Source organism: Uloborus diversus, chromosome 6 (genome assembly GCF_026930045.1).
Source record: "Uloborus diversus isolate 005 chromosome 6, Udiv.v.3.1, whole genome shotgun sequence".
Classification (NCBI taxonomy): domain Eukaryota; kingdom Metazoa; phylum Arthropoda; class Arachnida; order Araneae; family Uloboridae; genus Uloborus; species Uloborus diversus.
The window spans coordinates 27,434,587-27,449,124 of NC_072736.1; the positions used below are offsets into that span (position 1 = coordinate 27,434,587).

Genomic DNA, 14,538 nt, shown 5'->3' on the forward strand with positions numbered 1-14,538 from the left:
TGCTATATCAGTATCAAAAGGCATACCTAGTGTTAAATCCCCCCCCCCTCACTTTCACTCAGGTCAGTTGAACCTACTAAGAAAAACTTGGGGGAAAAAAGTACCTTTTGTACTAGTAATTTTACTTTTTAAAGAAACAATATATTTCCAAAAGGAAAATACAGTAGAATCCTCAATTAACTTTAATATAACTCTTTTAACTGGAACCTTGTTTAACAAAAGTTCATTTCTTTAAAAAAAAACAATATGCAGTACAACTTTTTTTATCCAGACTAAACGGGACCAAAGGCAATCGGTGGGGAATGGGTAATAAGGAAAACAAATCTTAAAATCAGCAGATTACCGTACATTAAGATAAACGAGCTGATGTGTGCATCACATGACTCCTTTTTACTTCAATTTAATGTCATTTCCCCATTACTGGCAATTTCAATGTGATTCAATAGTTTACTCTCTAAATATCTCCAACGGAGGCTAAATCGAAACAAATTAAAAATAAAAAATAAATAAATAAATAAATAAAATTTTTAAAAATCGCCAAATTTGTCGCCAAGTTGGCGACCAAAATGATGATATATCGCCAAATATAAGACCGCTTGAGTTTACATCGAAATTAACAATGATTCCCCCCCCCCCCAAAAAAGGGGCAAAAGACCCCTTTAGAAACATCTGAATGCAACCAAAAGGGGAGGTGCACAACTAGACCCCCACTAAATTTCAACTTTCTAGGACTTACCGTTCTTGAGTTATGAGACATACAAACGCACATACATACAGAGGTCACAAGAAAATTCGTTGTAATTAACTCGGGAATCGTCCATTATGGATATTTCGCGTGTCTATATGTTCTTGGGCACTTATCCATGTGTGGTTGAGTCGAAAAAAACACAACATTCATTCGGGGGTGAGTAAAATGGAAATTAAGGTCGATTTTTGAGTGAAAATTTTTTCGCGAATACAATACTTCCTTTTTTGTAAAAGGAATTAAAAATCTTGTTTTATAACAAAATTACATAGAACTGCACAAGATATTAAAACACATAACTACCTCTTCACATCATTTCTTTACTAAGTGTTGGTTCACTATCTTCTGTTCCAAACAAGTAGCATTTGAATGAAGCATTAATAGATCTAAATAAAAACGAATGTTATAGTAACGTTCTCACTATCATAATTAAAATTTATTTATGTGAAAATAAATTTTTTAAAAAGGCAAATTTGATATGCAGACATACAGTGCCTCCCAAAAGTGTTCGTACACTTACGACTTTCAATGAAATAGGCCCCTAGACATTGGTTAGAATTAATACTTCGGAATAGGTATTTAATTATAAGATCTATGATCTATTTTTAACAAAACTACATGAAAAATTTCCGCTCCATTTTTAAATTAATTTTTTTAAAAACCAAAAAGTGCCGGAAATTTTATCTCGCAAAAGTCTTCCTACACTTCAAAAAATGTCTATATATTACTGAATAATCTAACTTTTTATTAAATTATTATTTAGTAGAATGTCATGCAGTATCAACAACACCTTTTAAACGTCTGGGAATAGATTTCATTCTTTTTTCTTTCTTTTTACTTTCTTCTATATCTAATACATAGAAAAAAGTATTGGATTCGTGCAAATTTTCGAATTTCGAAGGATTCGAACGTTTTGAGGTGTGCTGAGTCCATTTCGACTATTTTTGGAAAATGTCTGTCTGTCTGTGTGTGTGTATGTATGTGTGTGTGTATGTATATGTGTGTGTATGTGTGTGTCACGTCTGTGTGTGACCAGTTTTTTGTGGCCGCTCTACAGCAAAAACTACCGCATGAAATCGAACGAAATTCGGTACACATATGTGCCCCTATGTGAACTTGTGCCCATTGGTTTTTGGCGCGAATTCCTCCAAGGGGGGTGGAGCAATGGGACGTTTTTTGAGTTACGCGTGCTTGCTATTCCTCAGGAACTAACTGGCGGAATCAGACAAAATTTGGTCCATATGTTGCCATTAACAGGAACAGGTGCTGATTCAATTTTGGTGTCAATAACTCAAACGGGGGTTGAGCTATAGAACGTTTTTTGTCGTCAATTGTGACTGCTGTATCTCAAGAAATAATGAACGGAATGAAAGAAAAATTTATCGGCAAGTACCCCTTAGTGGGTATAAGAGCTGATTTTATTTTGGTGTCAACAGCTAAAAAGGGGGTAGCGCAATCGCCCGTTCTTTTTTTCCATTGTGAGTGCCCTATCTCAAGAAGTAATGCTACGTTCTGGTTGAAATTTGGAATATATGTGAATCCATATGTAAACAGGCTTTGGTTCAATTTTGACGCCAATCGCTCCAAGAGGTGTTGATTTTTTTTTTTTTTTTGAATAAAAATAGCTTTATTAATGCAACAATAAGAAAGATAAATCGTAATAGATTGTCCTCTGCGTATTTCTCATGATTTTAATTGAATGGAAATGATCGGAAATATTATCTCAATGATTCAAAATTTTTAACTGTTGCCCTCTTATGTTTGTTAACAAATAAAATATTTGTAATTAATTCAAGCAAGGCTTTTAAAATAACCTTTAATTTTTCGCTCTTTGCTTTGCTTTTGCAATAATTTAGACATTGGGATGGTAGTCAAGTTTTTGCATGTGTAATTTTGCTTTTGTTGGGAATATTGCTTCCTCGTCAAGCATGGGGAGGGATCAGAAAAAAAAAAGAAAAATATAGAAGAAAGTTTCGTGATGGCCACAACATACTAGTTTTTGCGTAATTTTGTGTAAGTGTTCAACCACCACTTTAAGTCTTACTGTTTCTAGCTCAATTTTCGTTTCTAAGCCGTATTTTTGTAATCTAGTCTCCAGATATCTCTAAGTATGTTACATTAAGTACAAATCTGGGAGATTGAAGGAGTATTTTCTAAACGTTAGGACAATTTTTGAGGCACTAGATACAAATGTTGAAAACCGTGTGCTTCGTATCAGTATTTTGATAAAAAACAACGTTGTATCCAATAACCAAATTCTTAGCTAAGTGTTTAAAATTTGTTTTAAAAATGTTTAAATGAACAGCATGATTCATTATTTCATCGAAAAATTCTAAACTACCAAGTCCTGATGCTGATAGGTACCCTCACACAAGAATTCCTTCACTGACCTAATTAACTTATCCAACTAAGTTCTTAAGATTTTCCTCATTTTTTTCTTCTATTTACAAATATACAACAATTTAACCAAAAATGTTGAATTTATTTTCATCCGCAAGTAAAACGAAATTCCAAAACGTTTTGAGCTTATTTATCATTGATTTTGTGACAAAAAGCGTAAACTTTCTGTTTTTCGCACGACCAAGAAAATTTCTGCGGGAAGAGGTCCCATTTAATCCAGCTAATCAGAGAACTGGGCGAACAATTTAAAGTGAAAATTAAATGCAAAATTTTTCATTTAATTCTGCAGAAACTTTTACAGCACTCAAATGTGTATTTTTCACAATTTCTTTAACTTTAAATCTCTGATCATGTTTGTCAACTTTGCAAGTTGACCTTTTCTTGCCTTGTTTTCAATCCAATTATTCTCTTTAAAGCAGTTTATCAAGCATTTTACTATAGAATGGAATTAACTAATTTAGAGACATTTCAAACCAATTTACCGCTACTGTAAGGAAAAAATTCAAGTTTCAAATGATATTTGTTGTTTTTAAAAAATATCAGCCATTTTAAAGTAATAAGCACAATATTAAGGAATAAATAAACGAAAACTCAAAGCCAAATGACTTTTAAGGGTCAACAGAATGCAAAAATAATAAAAAAAGATGTATGATAATTTAATCATTATTTGAGTGTACGATGACTTTTGTGGCGTGTTATTTCTCGGCCTCTTCGTTTTTTGACTCATTTTGAAAAGAAGATTAGTCAATATTTTGAAAAAACTACTGGGTTGTATTTAGAATGACATAGGAATGATGTGAAAAAATTTTGGACTTCATATTCGAATTCAGTTTTGCGTTAGTTTGGTTTTACTAAAAAGTTTCAAAGTGCATGCACACTTTTGGGAGCCACTGTAGAAGAAGAGCTACTGTAATTTGAAGGTCATTGGAATTAGCCATTTCAACTACAAGCAACGTAAAGTAGTGTTTTATAAGGTAAATTTTTTTTTAAATTGAAGTTACGGTTAAAGTTAAAAAATATATTTAGTAAGTTGCTATATTGTAAATGTGTAGAGGTTTAAATCTAGCACTCCAAGTTTCTGTGGCTTCCGGACAACCATTGCTTCCTGACAGCCATTTTTAAACATTCTTTTATTTGGAGGTTGATTTACCAAAGAGATCCGATCCTGATTGCTTCGGTTAATCAAGATCCTACTGCATAGTATAAAACTCCTTAACAAATGGAATATTGTTTTTTTGAATAAAGCATATTTTCAGCTTTTGATTGAATGAGTATGACAAACAAAAATACTATTTCCCTTCTGTGAATATTGAAAAAATTCTTTCTCTGTAAAGACTTGATGATTTTCCCCACTTAATAATCTTGAAAGTTCTATCAACAGTTCCAATGACATGCATTTTAACGACCATCCCTGTATGCATTGAAGACAAAATTTTCAATTACTGTTACACATGCAAAAAGATTGTGCATGTCAATATGAAGGGGCTGTAAAAGATAAAAGGAAAAAAAGAATAATAAACTGAGAGAGTAGGCAAAAAAAGTAAAACCGAAGTCAGCAATTTTGTTAAGTTTTTTCCATGTTCTTTTTTTTTTCTTGCATAGTAAGTAAAAAATATTTCGGAACAAGCAGGGGAAAATCTTTGAAATTTTGTAAAACTACCCCTCTCTCCCTCCCTCCCAAATACTGCCACATAAAAGAAGTGTCTGTCAAATCTGTTTAAAAAGAAATACATAAATTCGACAAAACATTTTTAAAATTTATTATAACATTTTAAAGATGCCTTTAAAAAGTGATTTTTTGAGCAAAAAATGAAAACCCACAAAACAATTGTTTTCCAAATGTCTCTAAATAATGAACACATTACAAAATAAGCAGAAAATAGTAACATTTAAGTAACTTGCAAAATTTATAAAAATCTGATGTTTTTTATATATATAAAAAAAATAACTCAATGCAATTGAATAATATACAAGAATAGCATACTAAATCACAAAAACAATCGTCTTTGACTAGCAAATATATCTATGAATAAATATATGAATACATAAAAAAAATGAGATTGGAACAAGCAAATATATATAAATGACACACATGTGTTATATTCAATCATAAGTAGATCAAGGACAATATGCAAGATTTTTTTTGAGGATATTCGGGCACTTTGTCATGTATATACTCCTTAAATATACAAAAGCTGTGAAGAGTTTTTCCCAAAAAGATATAAAATATTCAGAGTTTAAGTTTAAAAACTTGATTTTCTTCAACAAAAATATATAAACTTTTGGTAACAAATCTAATTACACTCCTGAAGTTAATGTTAGTATTTATTAGCTTGAAACATCCACTGAAATGAATTTTAAAAATAAAATTTTTAATTGAAAAATCCTTTCCATGGGCAAAGCCAGTATTCCCGTTAGGGAGGGGCAAGCATGGGCACAACAAGATTGCCTTCTTAGTTGCTCCCAACCTCCTAGTGCAGACCTTGGAAATTGTTTCAAAAAAATTATATTTCTCCTTTCGTTCTAAAAACATTTTATGCTATTTTTGGTCAAATAAGGGCGAAAAAGGGACTATGTGGCTTTCATACCGAAAACTTCAGAAATTGAAGTCCTGAAATTGCAATTTTAAATTATCTTGGGTGACATTTGGAATAAGAATGGGTGTCACAGGTTCTCTTTTAGGGAGGGGCAGTTGCCCCTCCCTGGCTATGCCCACGATCCTATTTTTGCTGTCGTAATGATACATATATGCTTGAAGAAAAATTATGAAATTCTCAAAAAAAAAAAAAAAAAGAAATAAGCAGCAGACAAGATAATTCCTTAAACATTGGCCTACTTTTTGAATTTTTGATCTCATTGTAACCACCCTCATACTAGAATGCATACTAGTCATATTGTACTTGCTGCACTTTGATGTGATATGAGTGGGCTTAGGTAATGAAGGGTGCACCCTGATTGAAGTGATAATATTTCAGTGAGGCAGCCCTTAGGTAAGGGTACATCTGTCTAGCAACCACAGTATTTTGTGCTATGTTTGGTCAACAACAGTATTTTTGTTCACGAAAGTTATTGGTCCTGTAAGCGATTGCTTAGCAAATTTCTAATTGCTTTTCTTTAAATAATTACATCTAGTCATCATATTTAAATCTTCAATTGCACTAGAAAAGATGCCAGAGTCATATGTGGTTCTCACTCATCTGCCCAATATCTGGAGCTCACTCTTAGAGGGGAGTATGTGGCGTATGCTCAGGGGGCACATAACCTAATTTTGCCGCCAAGTCCTGAGATCCTTTTTGCTAGGAGGTAGAACGCTGGCTAACATATTGAAGGTTTGCAGATCCAAACCTGCCACATCTATATAGCTCACCTTGCTGGTGACACCCGTACTCCATATGAGGTAGTGAGAAGCAAAGGGATGCAAGTGGCAAAATTAAAAATTTGGAGATAAACAGTACACATGGTAGGTGAACCTCTCCTCTGTCTTGGGGCAAGAGATTGTACTAACAGCCTAGGTAGGTGCTGCTGTATAGCATGATTTAGAAAAAAATTCAATGAAAGCCTACCTAGGATTGGATCTTTAAACACGCTTTACTCAAAACTTAAAATAGTACACTTGCATCCCTTTGCCTCTGACTGCCTCATATATCATGCAAGGCATACACTAAGAGAGCACAAAAAATGTGGCATACAGATGGACAGCAGACTGAGTGACGCAAATTCATAATGGGTTTTGATCTGCGGACCTTTGTACTCAGTGCTTTACCACTAAGCCAACTGGACCTCAAGACTAGGGGGGAAAGTTGGTTTGTGTGCTCTCTGAGCATATGCCACATCATATTTTATTTTTCCTGTACTATCAACCAGGTGGAATGATAATCCTCTTTAGCTGGAAAAGCTCCAAAAACATTTTTAATCTACTCTCCTAAGTTTTATGATGAACTGAAATGAAAAATGATTTACAGATTACCTATGACTGTATGGGCAACCCTCTTTTTAAGACTTTTGCAAATAGATAAGAATTTTATGTTGGTGGGCGAACTGCAGATGACAATAGCACCAATGCATGAAACTAATGAAAAATCAGTATTTTTCCTAAACTGTGTTGAAGAACATTAAATTTGATAATTAAAATTATGTTTTGGGTGTCGCCTTATTCTGATATCTAAATATTCTGCAAAAGGTGTTTCAACTCTATACAGTGAAACCTGTGTATAACAATGCTGTCTATAACAATAAACCTGTTTATAACGATATTTTCTGTGGTCCCGCCAGCAATATGTAAACATTAATAATCAAACTGCCTATAACGATAACCTGTCTATAACAATACTTTTTTAGGTCCCAACAGTATCATTATAGACAGGTTTTACTGTACTTCAGTGTTTATGTATCAGCTGATCAATATATTTCTCTTTATTAATATATTTAAAGTTTTACAATGAATAAACAATTTTCAGATACACCATCAAAATGTTTCCAAATATTCAAAGGAAAACAAAATCCAGTAATGAATATTGATACTAAAAACAAATGCTTAGCATTTTAAATTGTTCCTGGAACATTACAAGATAAAAATTGTAATGTTTTGAAACATTCACAAATGTATCACGGTTATACCATGAGTATATTTGAAATAAATGAATCTAAATTGCTAAATCACAGTCATCATTTAATTTTCACAGATTGCTATTATACTTTTTTTTCTGCCAAAATAAATCAGCAGAGGCATATTAGATACAATCGACTATATTATTTGCTTTTTCGGCACAGAAGACAAACATTACTTAATCTTTCTTAATAAGGTAAAAATTTTATCAAAAATTACTTGTTAAAAGGCCTTTTATATCAAAAAAAAAACTAAAATCGTAACCACTGTATTGGAGTTGGATAAAAATTGAATGCTGTGAAACATAACGTTGGAAGAAAATTATCTCCGACTTTTTTTCTTACAAGTACAAATAGTACTTTTTAAAGAAAGAAGTATTTTAGCAAACACATTAAATTTTAAGAACAAATAATTACTTAAACATTACAAAATTAATCTGTAATTCAAGTTCATTTTTCTATCTCACTCAAAGTTGTTTTAGTTTTAATGGCATTTTTAAAGTTTTTGGATGCATTCAATTTGCAGTTAAGGACTACAAAACGGTTCAAGAACCAAAGGAATTGCTGTAGAAATTCATTTTCTTCTAAAATAGAAAAGCTACATCATATCACCCCCCCCCCCCTCCCCCCACCATACATCATCTAAATATAGAAAAATACAAAAATAACTATTTAAAAATACACTCACTACACAACGAAGCTCATATTATTTTATAAACACATTTACTGCAACCAAAACTGAAGAATTATTATATACATTGATGCCAAAGTTAATTTACATTTATATTAAGAGCTTAATTTCATGCAGCTTATTCAGCAGAAAATTCATACATTTTAGCAATTTCATTTTTTACCAGGAAAATAATGTTCATATTTTTAGAAAAATATATACAATGTAAGTTCATTGGATAAGTTACAGTTATAATTGGTTTAGTCATTGTTTTAAATGTAATGTACAAACAATGATAAGAATGGTAAAATAAATTTTTAACATTTTTAGGCATAAAAACGTGAACCGCTATTGAAAATTTTGCATAATTGTAATAATTTGTAGGCTTTTGTTTCTTTATTTGAAACATTAAAATTGATATTTTCAAAGTGCAATTCATGCAATATTAATAATAAAAATCTTTTCAAAAATTACCAATAACAACTGCATTTATATAAAAAAAACTTGTCATAGGAAATTTCATTTGCTTATGATAAATATAGTAAGCTGATTTCTAGAACTAAAAAATAAGCACATGATGACATTTGCCATAAATTTCAAGTTTTTGTCTAAATTTACAATATGATGGATAAAATTAAACAATTTAATGTAAGATTATAGTTAGTAAGTTTCAAACTAAAAAATTACTCTAAATACCTTCCACTACAGCAAAACTTAAGATGATAAACACCTCATTCTTAGAAAATGTTGTTTGTGTGGGTGTTTTTTTTTTCTTTTTTCAATTTAAACAAAAAATTAAATTAATAAATTTAAAAGAAATGTTTTTTTTCCCTCTACAAAGTGCAAAAATAAAAAAGTAAATAAATAAGTATTTAAATAGCACTAGGTATTTTCATTTAGATAATAAAAATTGTATGTACAGACAAAAAATCTTTTTTTCAATCATAATATTTCAATTTGGGCAAAGTACTTAGATAAACATTTAAGACTATCAATGTTCAAATAGAAATATTTCAAACAGTTAACTTCTAAGACATACAATATCAATTTGAAACAAGGTTTGGCAGAATTATTAAAAGACAGAACGAACAAGTATAAATATCTTTAATAAGTTAAATATCTAAGTCACAGGATTTCAATTCAGGTCAAGTTCTCAGCTCAACATTTAAAACAATAAATATACAAACATAAATTGCTTTAATAACTTAAATTTCTAAGCCATATGATTTCGATTTGTAGTAGGTCCTCAGATAAATATTAAAGCTAAAGCAAACTGTTGAGAACATAATGAATTTTAAACGAATCTACATATAAAAAACAGTACTCTGAACACTTCTGCCAAACTTATTACTGGTTTCTCGGCACGATTTGGAAGGCACTCGTAAGCTCATTATGTGGATCCTTCACAGAAGCTGCAGCTGTTATGTATTTTGTTACCGATCAATAATGGATGCAAAACTCAGATTTGCAGGCTAGATTGTCATGTCGCAAGAGTATTCCAGCAGGTGCCGCTTCACATAAGCCTAGGAATCCTGATACATTTGCAAAGTATCTTGCAATTTTTGGGTAATCTAGGTAAAAAGAAAGAAACAATGAAAAATAAATTACATTTGTACACATTAATTTTCACTAAGTCTGCTCAAAATGATGAAGGGTGTCAGAGCATTATGACGCTACAGACTAGGTTTGCCTCAACTATAGTGACTTTGTCATAGCCCAACTAGGATTTGTGCAGTCAAACCCTTTTACCTGGGCTCATATCTACTAGGATTTGATCTGAATCTGGAATTTTGTTTAGATCCATGACCCTCAATCAAGGTAGTGCCATTAGGTGGTAAGCAGTCTTGCATAATATAGACAAACGCGAGAAGGGGGTTCACAGAAAATATTTGGCTCTGTAGAAAATATTTTTAGGTTACTAACATTAATTTAAGGAAAAAAAGGAAATTAAAAAAAAATTAAAAAAATCCCAGTTTATTTCTGTTTCTTTCAAATATTTTCCTCTGCTTTTTTCTTGTGCACAATAAATCTAAAAAATTATGATTTCTTCTTAAAATCGTGATTTTAGAACGCAAATTACTAACAGAGAACACTCAAAACAAAGGAGCTAACGGTCGCAAATGGAGACTACTTCTACTATGACTGTATGATTGTTTATTTTACAGAGCCTGAATCGCATAAGAAGAAATGATGTGATTGATATTACGCAAAGTATAATAGTTAAGGCAGTTTTCTTCAGGTGCTGAAAAATAAGCAAACTTTATGTTATTGCAAAAAATAAATAAATAAATAAATAAATGATTTTAAAAATTTTTTAAAAATATATTTAAATATATATGTAATTCTATATTCAAGGATGAATTAGGCAAAACAATTATTTGCAGAAAATTTTCCAGTTTGCATTTGTGTTTGCAGAAAGCTTTTCATTTTATCTAAGTCTGGTAGTAAGATACTTACTTGCTGGTAGAAGTTGATCTGTGCAGAGAGGAAGGTCTCCATCATGCTCTTGAAATAGGCCACCCTCTCCCTCTGGAAGTGGCGTATCTCGGCCAGGGTGGCATAGGAGATGACGTCTGTACGCTGGGCGATGGCAGACATGTTCTCCTGGCTCAGGCGCCCCTCCTCACACAGGCGCCGGCTCTCCGCCATCTTGTTCTGGGCACTCTGGAAGAAAGGAGTAACAGTTTTACTTTTGTGATACAACACCACATGCAATAGGGAACATTAAATGGAAAAACGGTCACTTTGTCCCGCATGTGTCGCCTTATACAGGGTGTTCCGTTTTAACCTGCAAGACCTCTATTTTCGCAATCGTTAGTCCTAGATGCATACTTCTAATTGCGAAAATGTTCAAAATCAGATGCCGAGTTATGATATTGAAAGTTTTACGCAAAAATATAAATGAGTCAAAAAATTTAAAAAATAACTTTTTATACGGGCCCTACGCCCCCTTACTTATATTTAGAGAAATAATCTCCATTGAAAATTATTACTGACACAAAAAAAGTGACATTAGTGCGACAAAACTCAAGGAGATATTTCAGTTCGAAGTTTTAAGGGACCAGACAGAAGATAAGATTGGAACTATCGCCCTTTCAGAAGAATGACAGGTTGTCAAAGAAAACAAAAATCGAGGTATTTATATTTCTCATTGTTATTTAAAAATTCATGCAAATGTTGCGCCGTAGTACGCAAAAATACACTTCAAAACCTCGAACAATTTGAAAAACCACACTGCACACATATAATTTTAAACATTTGTTAACTGTTATGTTTTCCCCCAAAAGGTGCTATTGACAGCGAGTAAAGTGGTGTAAGTCACAAAATGCTGCGTTTCATATCCGTGAATATTGGTTGTACTAATTTTAACCTTTTTGTCTTAGAATTGTATTGCAATGGAGATTATTTCCCTAAATATTAGTTAGGGGACCTGGGCTCATATAAAAAGTTAAATTTTGTATTATTTTACTCAGTTTTATTTTCACTTCAAATTTTCAATATCTTAACTCTGCTTCTGTTTTTGAACATTTTTGCAGTTGGAAGTATGCATCTAAACCTAACGGTTGCGAAAATAGAGGTCTTGCGGGTTAAAACGGAACACCCTGTATATTTCATTAAAAAAAAAAAAAACTTTAAAATAATAACCAATTTTTTTATGCTTAACAAATTGCAAACTTACGTGTGATTTCTTAAGCGAAAATTACGTCATTACCCTATAAAATTATTACTTTTAAATGAAATATATGTGCCGTCACGTGCGGGACAAATGGTTGACTTTTTCGTGGAATGGCTCAGTAGAACGTCTTTAATCCAAACCCTCGTAATCCGAATGTCTACTAATCTGAATGAAACCAAGATGAAACTCATGTACTTGTAAATAAAACTTATTTAACGTACTGCTTAGTGCGAGAATTTGAAGTTGTAGGTATGAGCAAAGTTGATGCTTGAAAGAATTTCCAGAGCAGCGTTTCTTAGTGACTTAGAACGTTAATTATGTGTGTAAAACAGAGTTTGAGAAAAAATTCCAGCGAAAAAAAATCTTTCATTAACATGGGAAAAAGCTTTTAGAAATAGTGCATAATGCATTACTTCAAAAAGTACTTCTGAAAATTTAAGTACTTGAAAAATTAAACTAAGTAGAGGAATTAGTATTAATACAGAACACCAAGCAAGTACTTTTTTGGAGCATTAGGTTCAGCACAGTAAGAACAAAAATTTTAAATACTTAAATGAAGGTTTGCTGACATTAAATAATCCATGAGCAAGCCTCTTATTCAAAAATACAGAACCATGTCAACAAATTCACATAAAACGATTTTACGTAAAAACTATTTTTTTTTTTTTTAAATGCGTGCTTCAAGCTACACCTGCAAACGAGATGACACATCATAAAAAAATTTTAGAAAAGAGAAGGGAAGAATGATTCCCCAAATGTGTGATATTATGCACAAAAAAGATTCCATCAACATCATTTATGCAAAACAACCACAACTATTGACAAAACATAAAACCCCCAAAGTAACTCAAGCAATTACGAAAACGTAACTTAAGATGTAGATCCAAACAGTTTTCTTGAGTTAGTTCGTCGAATACTGTCACATGATTCGGTGATGCAATGTTTACATTTGAGTTCGTTTTAATCTGCATGAGGCAAAAACGGATTTTAGTTTAAAATAATAACAGTAATTTATAATTTCTTTCCCTTTTGAGAAAGATTAACTAAAAAAAAGGCAACAGAAGTAATCTTCATTCTTTCATTGAACATACTAATTTGGACTAATTAGTACATTATGCACCATAGTACAGTACTGTACTATATTGTATATTTGATATATTTTTTTTACTGTAATACTGTAATATTCTATGTTTACTATCAATTAAATAAATGATATTTAACACTTCAAAGCATTTCTCTTTTCTGTAACACTTATGATCCATTTTAGCTACATTCTAGCTATCGTTATGTACAGGACATGAAAAAGGCATAATAACATGTTCTGTAAAATGAACTATTTGACAGCCAAACTTTGAGATCCCACCCCCAGTCCCAATTTATGAATTAAAGAGGTTCTATTATTCTCACAAACTATATCCTATAGGATTTAAAATTGTCAACAAACTTCTTTTTAAATTAATAGTGGGCAACACATTTCTATCCAAACCTTGATATTTTGTTCAACATTTTTTCTCACAAATAACATATAATTATACAGATAATGTAAAACTAACCACAGAATTGGCGGAGGACAAAATTAGGTAATCTTCAAGATGAAAGTACCTAGTTGTTTTCAACTACTGCTGTGAACATTTAGAAAAAAATAGTAGACACATGGAAAACAAATCAATTTCCTGGATGAAATAAATTAAACCCCAGGAAAAATTATTTCATGAAAAAATTTAAAATTATTTATTTTTTGTCAACAGGGACAGCCAAATTTCTTTACACATTGTACAGTTCATAGGTACAAGTATGTGTTTTGAGCTGTTTTAGTTCTTGCAGATTCTGGAACGAATGAAATCATATCTTACGAACATGCTCTTTTTAGAAAATAAATACAAATATTGTGCGATCACAATAGACGAAAATCTGAATGATATTGATTTTAAAGGACAGAATTTATAACAATTTTCGAGACTGGCGCGTATATGTTAAGCATTGGCACAGAACTCTTGGTGGATAACAGTGCACGAATTCTTTTCTGGAACAGATTACACTGTTCAAGTTGTCTCTATCATGAACAAAAATAACCAATTCCAACCAGTTTGAAGTCAAAGAACATGACACCAGAATTGTTTTGGTTTGCTCTGGGTTCAAAAATTAATGCTATGCATATAAGTATGAAATTTCTCGCTTGTATGTATGAAATTATTCACTATGAGTGCCTCTTTTTTTTGTTTTGTTTTTCGTTTGCAATCTACCTCTGGGACATCTCTCTTGACATTTTAGCAATAGTCTGCAAGCATAGATGAGTTCCACTTCCCCTGATACTTCTTTCCATTGCAGAAATGTCTAGATGAAAATGCTCCCTGTGCTCGTCACTCACAGTACCACAGTTGCTTAGAAAAAAGTTTAGATGCTCGTAAAAAAAAAAAAAAAAAAAAGAAGAGTATTTTAAGC

The 14,538-nt window shown here is 31.8% G+C and overlaps 1 protein-coding gene across 1 annotated transcript in view; it reads right to left on the minus strand.

The window, feature by feature from the left end:
- Window positions 1–9,566: 9,566 nt before the first annotated feature.
- The window catches only part of LOC129224416 (sorting nexin lst-4-like), a 37,826-nt gene continuing 32,854 nt past the window's right edge, over window positions 9,567–14,538 (minus strand). The window contains exons 13-14 of the mRNA XM_054858864.1: window positions 10,878–11,084; window positions 9,567–9,991 (exon numbers count right to left, since the gene is read on the minus strand). Of these exons, the coding sequence (XP_054714839.1) occupies window positions 9,944–9,991; window positions 10,878–11,084 (255 nt within the window). The 3' untranslated portion in view covers window positions 9,567–9,943. The remainder of the gene's footprint in view (window positions 9,992–10,877; window positions 11,085–14,538) is intronic.